The 20,644-nt window shown below is 37.0% G+C and overlaps 1 protein-coding gene across 2 annotated transcripts in view; it reads right to left on the reverse strand.

Moving 5' to 3' along the window:
• The window catches only part of exoc4 (exocyst complex component 4), a 222,905-nt gene extending 204,678 nt beyond the window's left edge, over window positions 1–18,227 (reverse strand). For both annotated transcript variants that reach the window (XM_073868399.1, XM_055190558.2), the window contains exons 1-4: window positions 18,078–18,227; window positions 15,598–15,787; window positions 11,006–11,200; window positions 4,067–4,251 (exon numbers count right to left, since the gene is read on the reverse strand). In XM_073868399.1, coding sequence (XP_073724500.1) covers window positions 4,067–4,251; window positions 11,006–11,200; window positions 15,598–15,787; window positions 18,078–18,157 — 650 coding nt within the window. In that variant the 5' untranslated portion in view covers window positions 18,158–18,227. The remainder of the gene's footprint in view (window positions 1–4,066; window positions 4,252–11,005; window positions 11,201–15,597; window positions 15,788–18,077) is intronic.
• Window positions 18,228–20,644: the final 2,417 nt, after the last annotated feature.

The raw sequence follows: 20,644 nt of genomic DNA on the forward strand, positions 1-20,644 counted from the left end.
AGAAAGACAGATTTAATGTAGATAGATAGATAGACACAGACAAACAGACAGGCAGACACTGTAGTAAATAGTTAGATATAGATATTGTAGGCAGAGACTGCAGATAGATAGACAGACAGACAGACACTGTAGATAGTTAGATATACATACAGACCCTTTAGAAATCTAGATATAGATATTGTAGACAGACACAACAGAGAGATATACAGACAGAGTAACACTGTAGATAGATACTGTAGACAGACAGACAGACAGACAGAGATAATGTAGATAGACATACACATACATACAGACAGACAGAAAGACAGAGACTGTAGTAGATAGTTAGATAAAGATATTGTAGACAGACAGACATTGCAGATAGACAGACAGACAGACATACATACAGTGTAGATAGTTAGATATAGATATTGAAGACAGACACTGCAGATATATAGACAGACACTGCAGAAAAATACAGACAGACATACAGACAGAGTAACACTGTAGATAGATACTGTAGACAGACAGAGATAATGTAGATAGATAGACAAACACATACTGACAGACAGACAGACAGACAGACAGACAGAGACTGTAGTAGATAGTTAGAAATAGATATTGTAGACAGACAGACACAACAGACATACAGGCAGACAGACAGACAGGCATACAGACAGAGCAATTGGATGGTCAGTACAAGAAGAACAAAAAAGGCAGACTGTGAAAACAAACCAAAACAAATACAAATCCTGCCACTTCAGGATGTCACTCAAAGACAGAAAATTGCAGTTGCGTCATGACCCTGACTAATGAATCATTCATCATGAAATTGGTGTGCCACAATTACATGGCCGTAAACAGAGCGGCAGAAGTAAGAAAAACACGCACGCACAATTCCGAGATCAAAATCCCCATTACAAACAACTCCACACTTCAGCCCCGCTGGGTCACCAACCTGCATTAGCTTAATGCGCTACACCCCTGCGCCTCGTCTCATCATGAGAATTAGCAATGAAGAGGCAGCGGCGGTGGTTAGCGCAGCACACTGACGGAGGGGTCAGCGGACCCCCGACGGCAGTGCGAGCGTGGGCGGCCGTGTCGCCATCGAGAAAAGCAAAACCCTATTATTATTCCTCTCCCGTTCATCCGCGAGGGTGTGAATGACTTATCTCTGTTTGTGAGGAGCGGCCGGGCGGCCTGTGCGCAGGGACAGTAAGAGAACAGTCGCAAATCAGCTAATTACATGACTCTGGTGGGAAAGTTGCAACAGGGCCAGCGATGCTTTGTTTACCAACAAGCTAATGATTTAAGACCCTGGTGAATGAAGCCGTCAATAATAAATTTAAATTGTGATTTACCGTCATGATAGCATAATCACCGTGTAAGCAAACCCGGTTAGTGGTTAGTTATTAACTGCGTGAAGCAAAACTGTGGCAAGATGCAACAAGCTGAAATAAACTTGCGTGTTCCTTGTGTCAACCTGTAACTAATTAAAGTTTACACAAAACGTCAAACTTTCTGAAGTTTTTGCCAGCTTTGCCTCACACTGAAGCTTGGATTCTTAATTAGTCTGATCGGTTATACGTTCTGGCATATTCCACACCCGTATTAACCATCAGACAGCAAAGACTCATGGGATGTTTGGTTTAAGAGAACACGTCTTTCTCTTTAAAAAGTACACACACAGTAATTAGATGAGCGGCTCGCCCTGCCACCAGCAACCTGCAAAGGTAAATTAATCTAAAGCTGAGAAATGACTTTGCCGCATCAAAGGTAATTGCTTTGAGTTACAGGCATAACCTGAATCAAAAGCTCCATCAACTTTCAAAAGATTTCAGTGTTATTCATTCTTTTTTGGCACTAGGCTTCTCCGTATGGAGTGCATTCAAAATGCTGGAAAGAAAAATGATTGCTGCTTCTTCACTTTAGATAATTAAAATAAGCTAATGCAATAAAATCTTGAACACTATATCACAATTTTACCTAACCGCATGTAATAAATTTAAATCTGTACCAAAGACGTTTATTTAATACTATTTTGAACTTACGGTTGGGCTGCGGGATATCGAAGAACAATCCGATGTGCTATAACTTGCTACATGGTGCGATATACAATACAATAATCCTTTAAGATTGTAAAATCAACATGAATAATATATATTTTATTTAAATAAAATAAATGTAAAAATAGAAAAGTATGTAACAGCATACATCAGGGTTCCCACACCTTAGTTAACTTCAAATTCAAGGACCTTTAAAGACTTTCCAGGTCCAATACCCTCAAATTCAAGGACTAAATGTGGGGACACATTTAAAGTGAGAGCAACATTACATCGTGTTACCTTTCTAAAATACATTGTTACGGTTCCCCTTCGAGGGAACTCGTGCTGCGTCACTGCTGTGACACTTTGGGTAAGTGCATCTAAATGTGTATATCAAATTCAACCAATGGTAAGGCTTAAAGACATAGACAGGGTGACGTGGGAGCCAGGAAGTATATCGCTATCTGAAATATTGCCAAAGACGGCGTTAAAGGGACGCAGGAAGTATGGCAAGGGAGATGTAGCGTCTCGTTCCCTTCTCAGGGAAAAACATTTCATTCAGACATTTTCATTTGTCAAACACGAATATGAAAAAAAACATTGTGGTTTGAATCAACATTCGCATACAGAAGATATAAGCATTTAAAGCTAACAGTTTAGCATGTGTGCTTTAAAAGTCTAGAATTGAAAGACTTCGCATTACTCAAATGGACACGTTTTCACGTTCTTGGGATCCATTTCTAACTCATTTTGAAAAAGAAAAAAAAACTGTAGCAACTAATTGTGTTCTTCTATCAATAACTTTTCCTTCTACTGCTGTACCAAATGTGACTGTAATAACTGGCAATTACTGCATCTGAGCCCTGTTTTGTTTTGTTTGTTTGTTTTTTTGTTGAAATTGAAAATGTAAATAAATAAAATATTTTAAAAAAGTCTAGAATTTTTATGATATTATTATTCTACACTACACAGGGAATAAGAGGCTGTTTACACTTGGCATTAACATGCATTTTCGTCGATCGGATCACAAGTGGACGAGAGAGACACATTACGTTTACACCTGGTATTTAAATCCGTTTCTTTTGTCCACTTTCGACCGCTTCTGTGCTGAATACTATGAGGGGGTGGTCTGTGAGACGGTGGGCGAGTCTCTCTGCTGTCATTCAAACCCGAGCGGGAGTAATTATGAGTTTATATGGACGCAAACTAATATTATGTCGGAGTGCACTGCTTGTTTAGCAAGTAAACATGCTGCACAGTGTTTTGTACATGAGTATGTAAGAGCTTTCTCTGAATTTTCAGCATGATTGATGAAATAGGATCGCGCAACTTTCACACGCTTTCAAAACAAAACTACGGAGATCAGCCGCTAGTTTTATCAATGAAAGGCTAAAAATAGCGCTGTTCACCGAATGTTCACGCCAGAAGTAAAAAAAGACATAAAACTTGTGTTTAATACCTCAGATTAGATAAATGGGTGGAGAGAAGGCGGTCGCGTGTGGCTGTTCGAACGCATTTAACCACATGTGCGTTCCGCAACTCCAAAGCGATCCGATCGAAAGTGGTTTCGACCACCTCTGGATGTGGTTGAAAGTGGCCGAAAGTGGACGAGCTCAAAACGTTTTGAACACCGTTTACACCTGGCATTAACGTTGTCCACTTGAGATCCGATCGACGAAAACACATGTTAATGCCAAGTGTAAACAGCCTTTAAGATGGATTTTTTTCCCAGAAAACTTCTCGCATAAAATAAATTCAAGCATGTAGATGTATGTATGTATATTTTCACAAACTTCCCAGTGCCTTGAATTTTTCCCCCCAGATTCACAAACTCTCAAGGATTTCAAGGCCCCATTGGAAAATATATGTATGCATCAAACAGTATATGCATTACCTGCACATCCGTGCATGCACGCATACACGCCCCCACACATTCTATAACCACCGCACCACGGCGGTGAATTGGTGCATTACCATCGCGGTGGTAAAATACTGCCATCGTCACAGCCCAACTCCAGACCAAACAACACATTCAAACTCACCGGCCCTTCTCCTTGTCTTTGGCACGGTGACCCACTCGACTGGTAGACTTGATGTAGAGGTGACGATGAAGCTCATCGATCAGCACCAGGTGGATGTTCATCTTCTTGCTGTTGAGCTCCAGCCGCAGGTCACTGAGACCCTCCACCTGCCGCAGCGGCCCTTCCAGAGAATCCACAGCAGATACCTGCGAACACAAATGGCACATATGAAAATTTCACCTGTCTGAATATATGCAGACATCATGGACAACCATGGGACCTACAGTATTAGATTAGTGTTTCAAACTGTGGGTCATACATTAGGATCAGGTGGGTCATGCATTCACTCTGCTATTGTGTTGAATGACACACAAAAAAAAACTGTTTATTCCAATTAATGATAAGCAATAGAAATGGTTTTGATATATGCCATAACATATTTGAGTATATTGTCATACAGTGCCAAGGATGAAAAATACAAAAAGGAGAACAAATGTGTATTTTCCCCTAATTCCCATTTACAAATATTTTGGTTAAGTTTATACCCATCTATGTCTTGTCAAAGTATAACACATTTTTGCTCTTTTAATGACACTTGGTTTTGTTATCACTACCATCTGATATTGTGCATGCTAGGCAAACTATATGTGCAAATCGTGCTATATTAGCTACACCACAGGATCACAACACAACATATAAAGCACAATAGCAGTTCTCCTCAAATCATGGTGTTAGAAGAAGAAAAATGCAGTGTAGTGGACTGCAGTGGTGCTAAATATTCACTATGCCGTGTGCATGGACGTCTCCAGCGGAGAGCATAATGAAGTATGTGACTGCAGGTTGAATGAGGCGTGACACAGAGCTTATCAGCACACATGAAGTGTGAGAATAGCACATAAATGGATATATGTAACACTAGCTATATTTTTCACACAGATACAGTATGTTACCCCTGCTTAAACTAGCCTAAAGTGATCTGGCCAAGCTGATATGCTTTGGTGGTTGTTTTAAGGCTGAAGAGTTCAGCTAAATCATCTGACACCAGCATCCCTCCTTAAGCCTGATTTATACTTCTGCATCAGACCTACGGCACAGGTTGTAGCCTGACGCGCACCTCTCAAAAAAAATGTACCAATGTGTCAATTCTTTGTGGATCACGGTCAACAAAATCTACTTTGCATTTCCTTATACGTATTCCCGCTTGCAATGGTAAAAACAAAAATGAACAAAGTTGATTGAAACAACTTACGTTGACTTTTGCTGCAACAAAAGTCGCTATTTATTTGTCGCCATCACCGCTAATGCTTGTCCAACAACATGCACAACAAGCAAGTTCTTCTTCGGCACAACACAAAAGTGACTTAAACTGTCACTACCGTCGAGCTAGGCGGGGGTTTTAGCAACCAGCCACCTTAGCTTCACCCATGTCCCGCCTTTTTAACCATTTTTGGCTATCCACGAGTGATGCATGGTGACGTGCTGCTAAGATGGCGACGACAGGTTCCGCCAACTATTGGGCTGCGTCCGAAACCGCATACTGTACAGTAGGTACTGAATGAGATGAAGTACCTACTTACTTGCCGCTAAAACAGTAGGTACTGTAAAGTATGAATCCTGGTAGTATAAATGAGATTCGGACGCACTACATCCGCCATGTTGCTACATCACGTGACATACGTTGTCATCACGTCATGTCATTCCAGCGCGAACATCTTCTTCGTTGGATAACTCCTCTCCCGGGGCATCATTGGATAGTGAAGTGTCCATCTGATGCACACTGCAAAATCTACCCGGAAGTAGTAGGTCATCCGGGTACTTTTCGCATACTGTTTTTCGAATACGATGTTTTCAGACATACTACTCGCCTCGCCTACTGCTTTTCGCGTACTATATAGTATGGAAGTAGGCGCCGGTTTTGGACGCAGCATATGCTTCAAAAAAGCTCTTCACAAACCTATGGGTGACGTCATGGACACTACGTCCATATCATTTACAGTTTATGGTTACAACAGTAGCATGCCTGTAGACAATGCCTACTAGTGGTCTGGATGTGTAATTGCAGGTTGACGTGAACAACGACGCAAAAGTATGAACGAAAACTGACGCATAGCCCATGGCACTGGTTCCCAAACTTTTCATTTTGCAACACACTCAAATATGTATAATCGACCCAGAGACCCACCAACATAATAAATATGAGGAAAATACAAATTTTCCTCTTTTATAAGAGTAGTTTTTTATTTTCCTTGTCATTTTATTAATGAAATGTAAGTTTAATTGAAATATCTAATTAATTTTTGATATTTCATATAAAAATAATTGTCATTGCAAGTCTTTGAATGGGCTTAAGAGTTTTTGTGTCATTCACCACTACAGCAAAGTAACACTGCATGACCTTCCTTATCCCACTGTGCGACCCACAAATGGGTCCCGACACAAATTTTAAAAACCATTGGCCTATGGCATTGAAGCTACAGTGTAGGTCTGACACAGAAGTATGAATCAGGCTTAAGATGTTTTTATAAACGGGTGCATACTATATCACTATAGCAAGTTATCTTAAATTGGGTTGAATGCTAACTGGTATAAATACATAAGACTTTCCCATATTCATAACTCACCAACAATTCAGCTATAAATCTGTTTTTCATCTATTTCACACATCCAGGTACAAATTTAAAAGCAGAAAAACTAACAACAAAGTGCAACTTAACATGGAAAAGGTGTCCAGTTCCCTCAGGCTCTGCTTTAATGGCATCCTGAATCTGCAGCGTATCAGCAGCTACTCGCCGCATTTGCAAACCACATCTGAAGCAGTCGTGTGGTTGATAAGTTCGATTTCCTCATTTCATTCACCTGACCGGACTCACATGTCCCAGAGCCTTCATCTTCTATGCAACCTTTACCTTCATTCCTCTGTCATTTTTCTGATCTCGCTCCGTTTCCCTGCCTGTTCGTCATATTTCCAGTCTCTATTTCTCTCGATCATTCTCCCATCAGCCATTGCTGGGTGATCCTGCTTGTTTATATTTAATAAATCAAAATGGCACTGAATGAATGTATTTTATTAGAGAGGAGCTAATGGCGTGTTAATAGCGCTCTTGAGGACCATCAATGCTCTCTTGGTGCACCGTCTTTGACAGAAGGACAAGGGGCCATGAAGTCAAGTATGCATTCAGGAAAATAAAGGTTGCATGAGCTACAGTGTATCCCCACAGGTTCTCTGAGTGTGTGTGAGTATTTCTGTGTTTACATGTCTTTTTGTTAACCCAGGGTTAGATGGAATGGAAGATGCAAATGGAGAAAAGACAGAGGAAAGGCAAAGCGAAAGGGAGAGGACGAGGGAAGGGAATGAAAAGGAAAGAAGAAAGGAAAATGAAACGCAAATAGCTAAAATCAGTTGTTACTTCACCTTTTAATGCCCAATCCTGTTCTGTACACACCCATTTCAGTAATTTATGGGAGTGAGAATCGATTTTTAATAAACAAATGACATCCCGCAAACCGTATTTGGGTGATTCTCACGAAAACTTGGTTTTAAAAATGTCAAGCATGAAAATGTAAAAATTGCTTAAATTTACTTTTTTTCCCACCAGACATTGAAAAACAAAGTCTAGAGTAAATGGGAACATTAATTTAAAAACTTTTACTTATCATTTAACACTTTTTGTAACATAATTAAAAAAATTAGTCCTAAAAAATCTCATTACCGCAACAGTCAGAAAACATCAACACTGACATATTTTCAAAATGACATGACAAACCTGAAAGAACATAATTTGGAGATTCTGCACATGCATTTAAAGTCAAAGTATTATGCTTCTATTAATTAAATTAACATTTAATAAGCATCTGTTGCGGTAATGATAATCAAAATGTTGTGTAAGCATTCTGACAAGACAATATTTCAAATTAACTGTAAAAAAAATGATTTTACCTGGTAGCCATCTTGAAGTAACTGGTTTATGTGCTTGGTCACTCAAAATCAAACTTTATTAAAATTCTGTATGTGTGCTTAAACTGTTCTCAAAAAGTGTTGCGGAGGATGAGAACATCAGGCATGGACACATCATTTTTCTAATTTTTCTTCATTATTATTATACATGAATATTCAGTAAATATTTTTTCTGTCATCTAAAGTAGTCTAGCAAAACATCCATTTATTTTTTTTCTTAATATTTTTGTGTTAATTTGATTAAATTACAACATAACGTATGTTCAAACACAGCCGGACACATTGCGGTAATGAGAATTTCAGCAGAAAATGAGATAAAATTTACAATTATAAATTCTTATGTTGAAATCACACATTGTGCAAGGTAGAACACAGTATTGTGTTAATTCTGATGCTTTTTAGTGTTACTATATTACACATTTTAAAGCTAAAATCATTAGTGCAGTGGTGTTTCAATGGTTTCGTGAGAATCACCCATTTACAGAAAATCTGCATAGTGTGTACGGAACCAAACTCAACAACTAGTTGTTGATGAAGTATTTAAACGTGCGTCATGGGCATGACATGTTTCTTAAAAATCACAGAGGTACGACACGCGTTTGTTTACTAGTGTTGCCAGATCTTGCAAAAAACAAGCAAATCTCATGATAAACCGAAAAAAACTCAAATGCTTTACCCCAAAGACAAAATATTAAGACCAGCATGTAACGATTAATCGTGCAAATGCGTGTTTTCTCAATGAATGCTCTTGTGCAGAAATTCCAATTGTGCCAAAGAAGAAGCACCATTAAAAACACTATTCCAGGAAATGTCTATACGTATATTTATATTGCCGTTCGTCAAATAGTTTCAGGTATTTTTATGATAATAAAGAATATTTTGGTCAGTGCCGAAGGTGTAGTGGGCAGCGCTCCAACATGTGGTGCTTTCGTACTTTCAGCAACCCGAGTTCGATTCCCAGCCCGTGGTCATTTGCCGATCCCATACCCCTCTCTCCTGTACTTTCCTGTCTTCTCCTTACCGTCGGTTCACACCAGACGTGTTTAAGGCATCAAATTCGCGTCTAGTTTGCCGCTTGAACATTCGAGCGTGATAGCCTTAAAATTCTAGTCATCGAGACATTCATGCGGAAATTTGCGTCATGGGAGGCCTTCCATTGGCTTCTGCAACTCTGCTTGCTTTTGCCGCGGCAACGCTCAATTCGCACCATTCGCGTGAACTAGACACGCAAATGAGGCGGAATCGCGTCTACCGCGCTGCGCTAAACGCCTCATTAGAGCTGCGAGACCTCCAGACGCGCGGCAACGCATCTTTACATTGACTTAATAATGAAATTACTCGTGCTTGACACCTCTACCATGGCTGGTCTGAACACAGCATTACACACTGTCAAATAAAGGCAAAATGGCAAAAAAAAAACTTAAAACAAATAAATAAAGAATATTTTGAATGATTTTGTTTAACGAGTGTTGCTTTTTTAAATGCACATTATAAACTACTCCGACTCATAATGATTTTAGATGGACGATGGCATGATTCAATGCATAATCAGCCAAAGTCCGCATATTTATGCGGGGGTCGCATTTTTAAAAATACGCTGCACTTTCGGCGAATTAATAGCAGATTTCTGCTCGCAAAATATGCGGGCTTGCAAGATTTCATAATCCCTGCATTTTCGTATAGCAAAAAGTCATATATATCTTAGCAGAAAGTAGAAAAATTTTGCATTTACTTCACACATGCGCAGCCATGTTAGGAAGTGACGTAATTACGTGACGTGAACATCAATTTTGAAAGACGCAATTTTGGCAAGTTCCCGCAATTTCATTGCATAAAATTGCATAAATATCCTGCATATTCCATCGCATCAAGGATTTTTGCCCTCAACAATCAGAATAAAACTTGTTTTCTGGAAGGACTGTATAGTATCTCCAAATTGTTACATCATTAAAGGAATAGTCTACTCATTTTCAATATTAAAATATGTTATTACCTTAACTAAGAATTGTTGATACATCCCTCTATCATCTGTGTGCATGCATGTAAGCGCTGGAGCGCGCTGTGACGCTTCAATAGCATTTAGCTTAGCCCCATCCATTCAACGGCACCAATGAGAGACAAAGTTAGAAGTGACCAAACACACCAACGTTCCTCCTACCCAAGACGAGCAGTTATACAAGCAAGTTTGGTGGTACAAAATAAACCGTAGCGCTTTTCTAAGCGGATTTAAAAGAGGAACTATATTTTATGGCGTAATAGCACTTTTTGGAGTACTTTGACACGCCTGGAAAGTCCGCTCCCCTTCTCACTCTCATAATGGGAGAGGGAGGGTGTTACTGCGCCGAGTCGAAGTACTCCCAAAAGTGCTATTACGCCATAAAATATAGTTCCTCTTTTAAATCCGCTTAGAAAAGCGCTACATTTTATTTTGTACCACCAAACTTGCTCGTATAACTACTCGTCTTAAATAGGAAAAACGTTGATGTGTTTGGTCACTTCTAACTTTATCTTTGAATGGTACAATTGAATGTATGGGGCTAAGCTAAATGCTATCGAAGCGTCGCAGCGCGCTCCAGCGCTTACGTGCATGCACACAGATGATAGAGGGATGTATCAACAATTCTTAGTTAAGGTAATAACATATTTTAATATTGAAAATGAGTAGACTATTCCTTTAAAAGCTGTACTAGAATATTTTTACTCGTTACTAAAATGAATTTAATAATTTACTAAAACTTTTTGGAAATTAGTTGGAAAGGATAGCGAAGGAAAAGTAGCCAACAAGCACCAGGCAAACAAGGGAATATCCCAGTTGGCACCTCATGAAGTTAGTTGAAGAGTATGCAACGTTTCCATATAGGAAAACAGCTATTATTTTCTGGCTTGTATTATTTGATACATCTTGGCAACTGAACAATCCAAACCTTCAATTTGTGATCTTTCATCACAGATGAAAAAAGGCATTTACAGGTAATAACAAACGTATCTGTAATGAACATACTTACCAACATATCTGTAGCGTGCAGGTAGTGTTTGCTGGCCATGGATGCCTCCAGTTTCTGAGGAACTTGCTTGATGGTCTCAATCTCATCCAGAAGGCTGAGGACGTGTTTGTGCTCAACGCCCTCAATCCACAGCTTCCTCAATTCATCTCGCTTACAGTGAAGGAGCATCTTGCAGGACAACAGGTTCTCCTTAACCTAAGCCCACAAACACACACAATGTGAGAGAAAGTTGTGCATCAGTTCGTAGTTTTCTTTCACAGCTCTTAGCTTTCTGCATAATTATTTTCATGCCTGTTGGCAGCAGGGGAGAAGAAGCTAAACAAACATTTCATCGTACATTAAAGCCCGAGCGCGGTGTGCAGTTAGTGGCTAATTTACAAGGTCATTATTTCCAAAATGGAAGGCTTGTATAATTACTTGCAAATCTTAATGTTCCTTTTATGACGCCTCACCGTATTTTGGAGCTTTTGGGGAGGGGGGCATTGGTAATTAGTACATTTATAAGTTCTGAAAAGGAGCTTACAAACGTGTACAAATCCCAACGCTGGGTTAAAAAAACACAAGAATTAATGAACAGTTATTGTCTTTCATTTTCTTTTTTCATGCAAACGCTGCGTGACTCCTTGACTCAAAGCCGTCTTTCAAGAGCTCAATAAACAAACTCAGTCACCTGTGTCTTTAAATAATAATGAGGGTGTGAAGATGGAGATTGGAGGTCCCTGAGCACCTATCATCAAGAACTGAAAAAGGGAGCTGTAAGTCTGAGCGACTGCACATGTATCTGGAAAGCCAGCGCCTGTCTAACACCTAGGGGAGCACATGACTAAGAGTTACGGTTAAACAAACCACTAAGAAACAGATTAAACAACTGTTGATTTGGTTTTGATGCTCCCGCAAGATGTTGTTTACAACATGTAGTTTTCCTCTATTTTGTTCTCATTAGTCATTCCCTGGATAAATTATATGATTTAAAATTATCTAACTCTTACAATAAGAGAAATAGACCAGTCTGATGGTGCTTTTATTCTTTTTTGAAGCTTAAAAGATGTAGTCCCCATTCAGTAATACTACATGTCAAAGAGCAACCGATTTGTCTCTCAATGATGTCTTATTTTATGAGAGCGAGTTCAGAATTTTAGCTTGTGGTTTAACTAATCTTTCAATAAGTTTATACATTCACTTTAATGCAGATGCTTTATACAAAGTGACTTACACTGCATTCAAGCTAAACATGAACGGCTCAGGCCCTGTTTATATTAGAGCATTTGCGTTTTAAAACAGCATTTTAAAATGAAAACGATCCTCGTTTATACTGGCATTTTAAAAAGAATCTTCATCCACACTATACACCACCATAAATGCATGAAACATGACCAATCATGTAACTGGGCATGCGCATAAAAGTGTAAAATAACTTATTACTCTAATAATAGCTTACATTTGCGCGTTTATGCAGCCTAGGGGTGTGCGATATTGACAAAAAGTCATACCTGGATCCTTTGCTGGCAACTACAACAGACACTATTTTTGAACCTATAAAAATGTGTTTGGGAAAGTCTTATACTGTTCTAGCTCCCCCCTACAACATATCAATATGACTAATATATAATAATGACGTTGAGTTTATTGTTTTTATCAATTTATATTCTCAAAACTTATCAACAAAACATCGATTAAAATTAAGAGACAAATTATCTGAAACGAAATTCATTTTAAAGTAGCAAACAAAACTTACATTAAACTGGAAAATAATGTCTGACCCATTACAATTCTCCCTTCATATTGGCCTTTACAACGCCTATGTGGCGTTTAAAATTACAGTCTATCTTTCGTAAGCTAACTAAATTTAAACAAAACATAAACACATTACAATAATTCTCAAACACAACAATACTCAAACATTAATATAAAACAGACATTATCTATAAGGATACATGTTAAAACAATCCGATATAGCATAATGGCTGGTTGGTAGATGTTTACTATTTTTGGCAAAACCTCCGTTGCAAACCAACATTTACATGAATAAAATAGTTTTTACTTTGAAAATGATGCACTGTCACGTTAACATCAGCTGTTCGTTTACATAAGACTCCGTCTACGTTCATTTACACTCAGAGCAACGTCTGAGTTCTCAAACTAAAACAGGGTCTTCAGCGTTTGCGAACGAATCCGTTTATGAGGGTCGAAAACGGTGATGTAGTGTAGATGAAAGGCGTAAACGTAGCAAAAGTAACGCGTTTTAAAGGATAAACGTATTAATGTAAACATAGCCTTAGATGCAAAAGCCACTAAATGCCACCTTGGTCAAAAATGAGATAATGATATCGACCGAATGTTCTTAGCATGTATTATACGTTAATCAAATAATTTCGCTTCAAAACCGTTGTCATGACAATTTTAGTAAAAGTAAACGTAAAGTCGCATACGTCAAGGTGCGAGAGGTTTTTTTTTACCTGCAAAGGAGGTTTATTTAATATATTAGGATACTCACCAAAAATGCTAATTTATAAGAAAACACGTTAGACAAACTGACTGGCAATTGAACCTATGACCTATGCCCTGCTAACACCAGTGCTAATTTCGTTGACGAAGACGATGACGAAAAATATTCGTCAACGAAACTTTTTCACGGACGTAAACTAAATAAAAACTAAATAATAGCAAAGAGTATAGAAGCACAAGAGGGGAAACTCTCATTCGTTTTTGGCATCAGTCACAGGTGGCGCTTCAGTAGCGCGGCCGCCATTTTGGAATGAAAATTCTCACAGCCAATTCATTCTCAATTCATTCTCAGCGAATCTCACAGACAAATCAGAAGCCAAATAGTAAGTTTCTTAAATTAAAATTTTGTTCACTTGCTACACCTACACGAAATGCTGTATTGTCTTGTATGTATGTGTTGATTTGTTGTTGTTATCAGTTGTGGATCACAATCATTAAATAGATACACATTTGAGGTAGTTTTTTCTTGCTTTATTATGTAATTCTATTTTATGCTACTTTACACATTTACTATTATTATTAGTTACCAACTCCACTAGGTATGACATATATTTTTGTACATATTAATCCCCTGGATCCCGATACAAACATTATAATCTTATAGAACATGATGCATTGTTCTGTCTGTTAGTGTTATCCTACAGTATAATTGCCACTTTGGGACAGTGGCTGTGTTTTTTTTTACTTAATCCATTTCGAGCAATTCAGATGTAGGCTATATGTGTGTATATTTGTATGTATATGGAGCCAAAATATTATGTGTGGATGAGTTTATGTCGGTATGTATGTATGTAAAATTAGCCTATATAAAAGTGGAAGACTTGTCTAAATATCTGAAAATAAGCTGTAAAAATGGATTAATGATCACTGGTCTGATTGTATGTTATTCTGTGTTATCATCATTCAGTTTGAATTTGAGCTTTTAATGTACAAAGTAGCTGATATTGCCATTACTTCTAGTTGACTCTCGATTCGCTTTCATTCCAAAATGGCGGATTCGTGGGGCTGCTGCTGGGCGCTGGTGTTGCAATGGAACGTTCTAATGAGTTTCCCCTCTTGTGCTTCTATACTCTTTGATCGAAGTCAGATATGATGACGAAGACTGTAACGAAATATAACTGACACTTCAGTCAACGAATAAAAATAAGACGAAAATGTTAGGGAGGGACGAATTGAGAAGAGATCCAATCAGACCTACTCATTTTGGGAAGTTGGGAAGAAGTCCAATCAGAGCGAATCTTTGAGGGTAGGTTGATCTATGCAGATGCAGAGCCATTTTAAAAAGCCGCGGCAAAGTTCGTTTTCACAACAGGTTGTTTACATTATATTTAGTTGTACAGTCTTAGTTACCCAGCTTTGTCTGATGTCAGTTGACTTCGCTCGTTAGCAACACGCTAACGTTTTGCTGTACACCCAGTCCGGAGACATGTCTCAATGACAACAAAAATGTCAGAGCTAACTTCTAATCTGGTCACACTTCAAATATTACAACAAGACTGCCTGTAAAGACGACTCATCCAGAAATACATGCGACGGTAAACATACACGCTAAGGTTATTTTATCAGATAAACCACCGTGTTTTCGCTAAACTTGGAATAACAGAAACTAAAGGAATACACATCTGAACTGTATTGATTGCATTGGATTGTCTGAATTAATACTGAGTATAAATATTCAATGTCCTTAAATTGAAATAAATGTGTAACGTTACTATTATAGTAGATGTTGTGGTGTTGACTGGACAAAGTGCATGTGTGTGTCTGTCTGTGTCTGCGCATGCGCGCATGTGTGTGTCTCTGTGTGCATGTCATTCAGGGAGAATGCATATCTTTTTCAGATACTATGTATATTTTTTTAGGTAGAGCGGGCCTTATGCTTAATTTATGCGAGATTATCTTTTGTGAAAAAGCCACGGTCAGTGTTTTTGACATTTAGAATAAAATAAAATACGTGTCTTGTATAACAACCATTAAATCTGTGTCTGTATTGCATATTCAAACGTTAATACCATTCCATAAAAGACTGATGATACTTCCAATGACTAAAAAACAAAAAAATGTAAAAAGTAAGTGGATGTGTTACACACCTGTTTGATCTTGTTGCGAGAGCTGGTGATTCTCTCTGTGATGCTCTGGTAGGTGCGGATGGCCGTAGTGAGTTCTGTGTAGTGCTGAACGATCAGCTCGTCCAGATCATGGTCACACTTTTCGTACGCCTCCTCCAAGCGGCCCTTCTCTGTCTCTCGATCCTGCACATCAGCGCTGCTGGACAGTGTCCTGAAGAAAAGATCAAAAACACATGAAACCTTCACATATTAAAATGAACTTCAAACTGATTTTGATTAATTTAACTGCACCTTTTCAAAATGAAAAGATCATTTGTTTTCTTTAAAGGATACATTTCACAAGACTTTATGATCTTTGGTGTCCCCTTTGGTATGTATGTGAGGTTCTAGCTCAAAATAACATATAGATAATTTATTATAGCATGTTAAAATTGAAGGTGTGAGCAAAAATGTGCCATTTAAATGCAAATGAGCTGATTTCTGCACTAAATGTCAGTGCCGTGATTGCATAGTGCAGATTAAGGGGCGTTATTATCCCCTTTTGACATCACAGGGGGAGCCAAATTTCAATTACCTATTTTTTCACATGCTTGCAGAGAGTGGTTTACCAAAACTAAGTTATTGGGTTGATCTTTTACACATTTACTATAGGTTGATAGAAGAACTGGGACCCAAACATGGAAAAAGTCAGATTTTCATAATATGTGCCCTTTAAAAAGAATATTAGTCTATAAAAGAAAAGTAGTCTATATTTCAAATAATCTATTATGATGGCATATGATATATCTGTTTGAAGAACAGACCAAAATTGACAAAAGAATCCTGACTCAACTTCATGTTGTTATAAACCTGTATTTATTTATTCTGTTAATATATATATATATATATATATATATATATATATATATATATATATATATATATATATATATATATATATATATATATATATATATATATATATATATATATATATATATATATATACTATAGAAATCAATAGGTATATTCAACTGTGTGCTCTCTTACCATTCTTTATCAAAATATCTTTTGTTTTCAAAAAATAAAGAAACTCATACAAATTTAAAACAACATGGGAGTGAGTAAATGACGATTTTTTTTTTTTTTTTGGGTGAACAATTCCTTTAAAATTGTAAATGTTCATTAGAAGTACTGTAACAATGACTTGATTCATAAACAAAGGATAAGTCTAACACCTTTAAATTTCACACAAAGCCAATTTTTAGCAGACTTGGAATAAAGTCACTTGGACCACATTTATGATACTATTATGGTGCTTATTTGTCATTGTGTAGCCTCACTTCCAGTTTTCAATTACTTCAATAGCACCGGAGAAAATGCATTCGACTACATTACATTACTAATCTTCTACAAAGAACAGCATGAATGCTACAGACACTGTAAACTCATCCCATCATCATTATATTGCATACATTCGGACTGATGTAAAAGGATTTTGGCCATTGCAACATTTTCACATTCCATCATCAGACGCCCACCCACTCCGAGAGAGCCATAGGGGCCCGTGCCAATTCAACGAGTGTCCCTGACGGCAGACTGCCAGACAGCACCACTCAGCTCTCAAAATCTTTCCTGACTCATTTCCACTGCGGCGTGGCTTTAAATCACACAGCAAAAAAGCCGCACACAATCTCCCAAAAGAGCTCATTACAGTCATCACACTCCCTAGAGCTCAGAGAGGAGGAGAGAGAGAGCTTAAGAAAAAGACAGAAAAGTAGAGCCAGTATTCAATGTAAAAGCACATATCCAGCTTCCACCAGTGGACTCGCTCTTTCGTGACCTCTCTAAATTGGCCTGAGGACATCTTAATGGAAATGGATGAGGGGTATAAAAGAGCTATGTGATGGATCGCTTGAGAGCTTTCAGTTCAATGACACTCCATGTCAGAAAATTAAAAATCTATGTACATTAAGTTGATGTTTGATGCTGGACGTGTGTTATTTGGATAAAAAAAACTTAACCAGCCATTAAAAGAAGTTAGGAATGACTGCAGGTAGCAAATAAGCAAAGTTTTGAGATGCCTTGTCACCTAAGTTATCTATTCTAGACATAAATATAGATAGGACCTGCTGTCAAAATAGAGACCAAATCCTAACATAATACTTTCTACCTAGAAACTAATGGAGTGCATACCAAGACAGTATTTATAAGAATATGATGTTCAAACGATGTTGATCAGTATGCAAATCACTATTCTTGTCTACTTACAAACATTATTTATTGAATAACGTCTAAATGAAGTATAACGTCTTTTTAAAAATACAATCAAATTAAGCAGATGGGAAATATAGTTTCTATAAAGAATTTATATTTGACATAAATACTGAAGAATAACAGGATGTATCGTTAGCAAGAATGCTAAGTGGCTGTCCATCACTGCACTTTGCCTCGTGCAGACAGGACTCAGACTAGTGAACGCAAGCTGGACCGCACGGACATCATATAATTATATCGCTCACCTTATGACAGAGATAAGCAAACCAGAGGGGTCTTTGCTTTTGGAGACAGCGCTCCTGTATCTGCCTGTGTCAGCTGCCATCTTTCCGCTACCACCCAAACAACGAACGGCCTCGTGACAGAGAGCACAGCCAATGGGAATCCTTTCTCGGATTGATCAGCTGATCGCCAGCTTGCAGGGAAATGTAGTTTTATCTCATACTCGTTTTCAATTGTGAATGATTTTCTTACCAAAGAAACAGGGGAATGCTGTACTACTAGTATGCCAGTAATAAAAGAATACATATTATGCATAAAAAGTGTATCACAATCTAATAATAATTTACACAATCTAAGACATTACATTGTTCATATAGGGGCAGGGTTTAGATTAATCCAGGACTAGGCCTTAGTTATATCAGGATATTTAAGTAGTTTCAACAAACAAACCTTACAAAAAACATTACTGTTGTGGATCTTGAGACAAAACAATAGCACTGATATATGTTAAGATTAGCTGCTTCCGTATAATTGTGATTAATCGCATACAAAATAAACGTTTTTTGCATAATTTATGTGTGCACTGTTTGTAATTATATATATATATATATATACGAAACTCTTCATATATATATATATATATGAAGAGTTTCGTTGCAAAACGAGATAACCACCGTTTTTTAAATTGTTCAGAAATCTCGTTTTTGGTTGTGCATTCCAATTAATTTCAATGCAACTGCAGATTTAAACCTTCATAACTTAAAAAATACAGCTAAGTAGCACCATAAAACTAAATAATAACATGATAACATAATAATAAACATGTTTTGTCAAAAATGTAAAATATATATATAAATTACAAACGGGCACACTCATAGATTATACACACACACGTTAATGTTTGTATTTAATGAACATTTACATGTATATTTATATATTGATATATATTGATATATTTTATATTATAAATAAAAATAAAAATATACCTAATTATATATATATTAAATTCATACATGTATGTGTGTATTTATATATACATAATATATATAAACACAGTACACACACACATATATTATGCAAAGACAAACTTTTTATTTGGTATGTAATTAATCACGATTAATCTTTTGACAGCCCTAGTTAAGATATGTCAGTGCAAGATGTTTTGAAATTAAAGCAGTTCAAACATGCGTTTTAGTCAGATTTGAAGAATTTCTTAATTTTTCATTCATTTCTTTCAAGTGACAAAGATCACAAACTCCCCTGTGACTCAAAATGTATAATAATAATAATAAGTTTGTATAATAATACAAACAAATATATAATATACAAACAAAATATACTGTACATAACAAATGTGTATAGACACTCACAAAAATATAAAATAATTATTTCTTATATTTATTCTAATATTTATTTATTTTATTTATATGAAGCACACAGAGAGAGAGAGAGAGAGAGAGAGAGAGAGAGAGAGAGAGAGAGAGAGAGAGAGAGAGAGAGGGTGAAGGTTGTTAATTGCATTCTGTTTCTTGGATATATTGCTTTGGCTCTGCTCCACCTGTATTCTTTGACGATCTCTGCTGTAACAAACCAGGGAGGAAAGAGCATTGATTGTGTGGGAGAGGGTCGATCTGGCAGTCTCTTCTTTGACTGATGTGTCCGTGGACAGCAGAGATAACATAGTGGGCAATTTTGTGCCCCTTCAAAAAAGGAAACAATCACTGAGAAGCTGAGGATATTTTTCTTTTAGCTCCTCTGAGTCCAGTCAAACCCAAAAGTTCTTATCAGCTTCCTCCGAGGCCGATCATTTCTGAACAATCTACTGTCCTCTGCTGATGACACAGGACTCAGGTTATTTCTCATCACCAAGTTCAGGATAAAAGGGTTGTCACATTGACATCTAAGGGCATCACAGACAAAGACAGCCACCCACTGAAGGACAGAAGGCTTAAATGCCCACAGCAATCTTTTGACATGAAGAGTTCTTTCTTTTTAACTGGTCTCTCCATGTAGCATAAAACGAAATCTGGGAAAACATGAACCTGAATTTTTTTTTATGGTATGATTGTTAGCTTTTACAAATTTGCTAATGTGTATGAAGTAGGCTACAGTACATTTTTTCTCCTTTTTTATGCTTTTTATTGTGCATTAACAGGCAATACAATAAGACAAAAATATATATAAAGTAAGATAACAATCTCAACAAATGTTTTAAGGAAGGAATAAATAAAATAAATAATAAATAAATAAATACATAATATAATAATAATAATGGTAATTTAAAACTTAGACATCAGGGTCATTTAAAAGTTTAAAGTCATTCAACAGTTTAAATGACCTTCTTCCCCTTTTTAAATTTTACTTAACGATTTACAATAAATAAAAGCAGAAAACGTTGGCTTTACTTTCATATATTTACATTTATAAATGTAATATTTCTCCATTAAAAACAAATTATTAAATTGAAAAGTGCTAACAGTACATACAATATATCGACAATATAAGGTGTCTAAAAGTAAATTGAAAATAAGAAAGAGGATAATTATATATATATTTTTAAATAATTTTAACGGTATTTTATTGTATTATT

This window comes from Misgurnus anguillicaudatus, chromosome 1, assembly GCF_027580225.2.
Source record: "Misgurnus anguillicaudatus chromosome 1, ASM2758022v2, whole genome shotgun sequence".
NCBI lineage: Eukaryota > Metazoa > Chordata > Actinopteri > Cypriniformes > Cobitidae > Misgurnus > Misgurnus anguillicaudatus.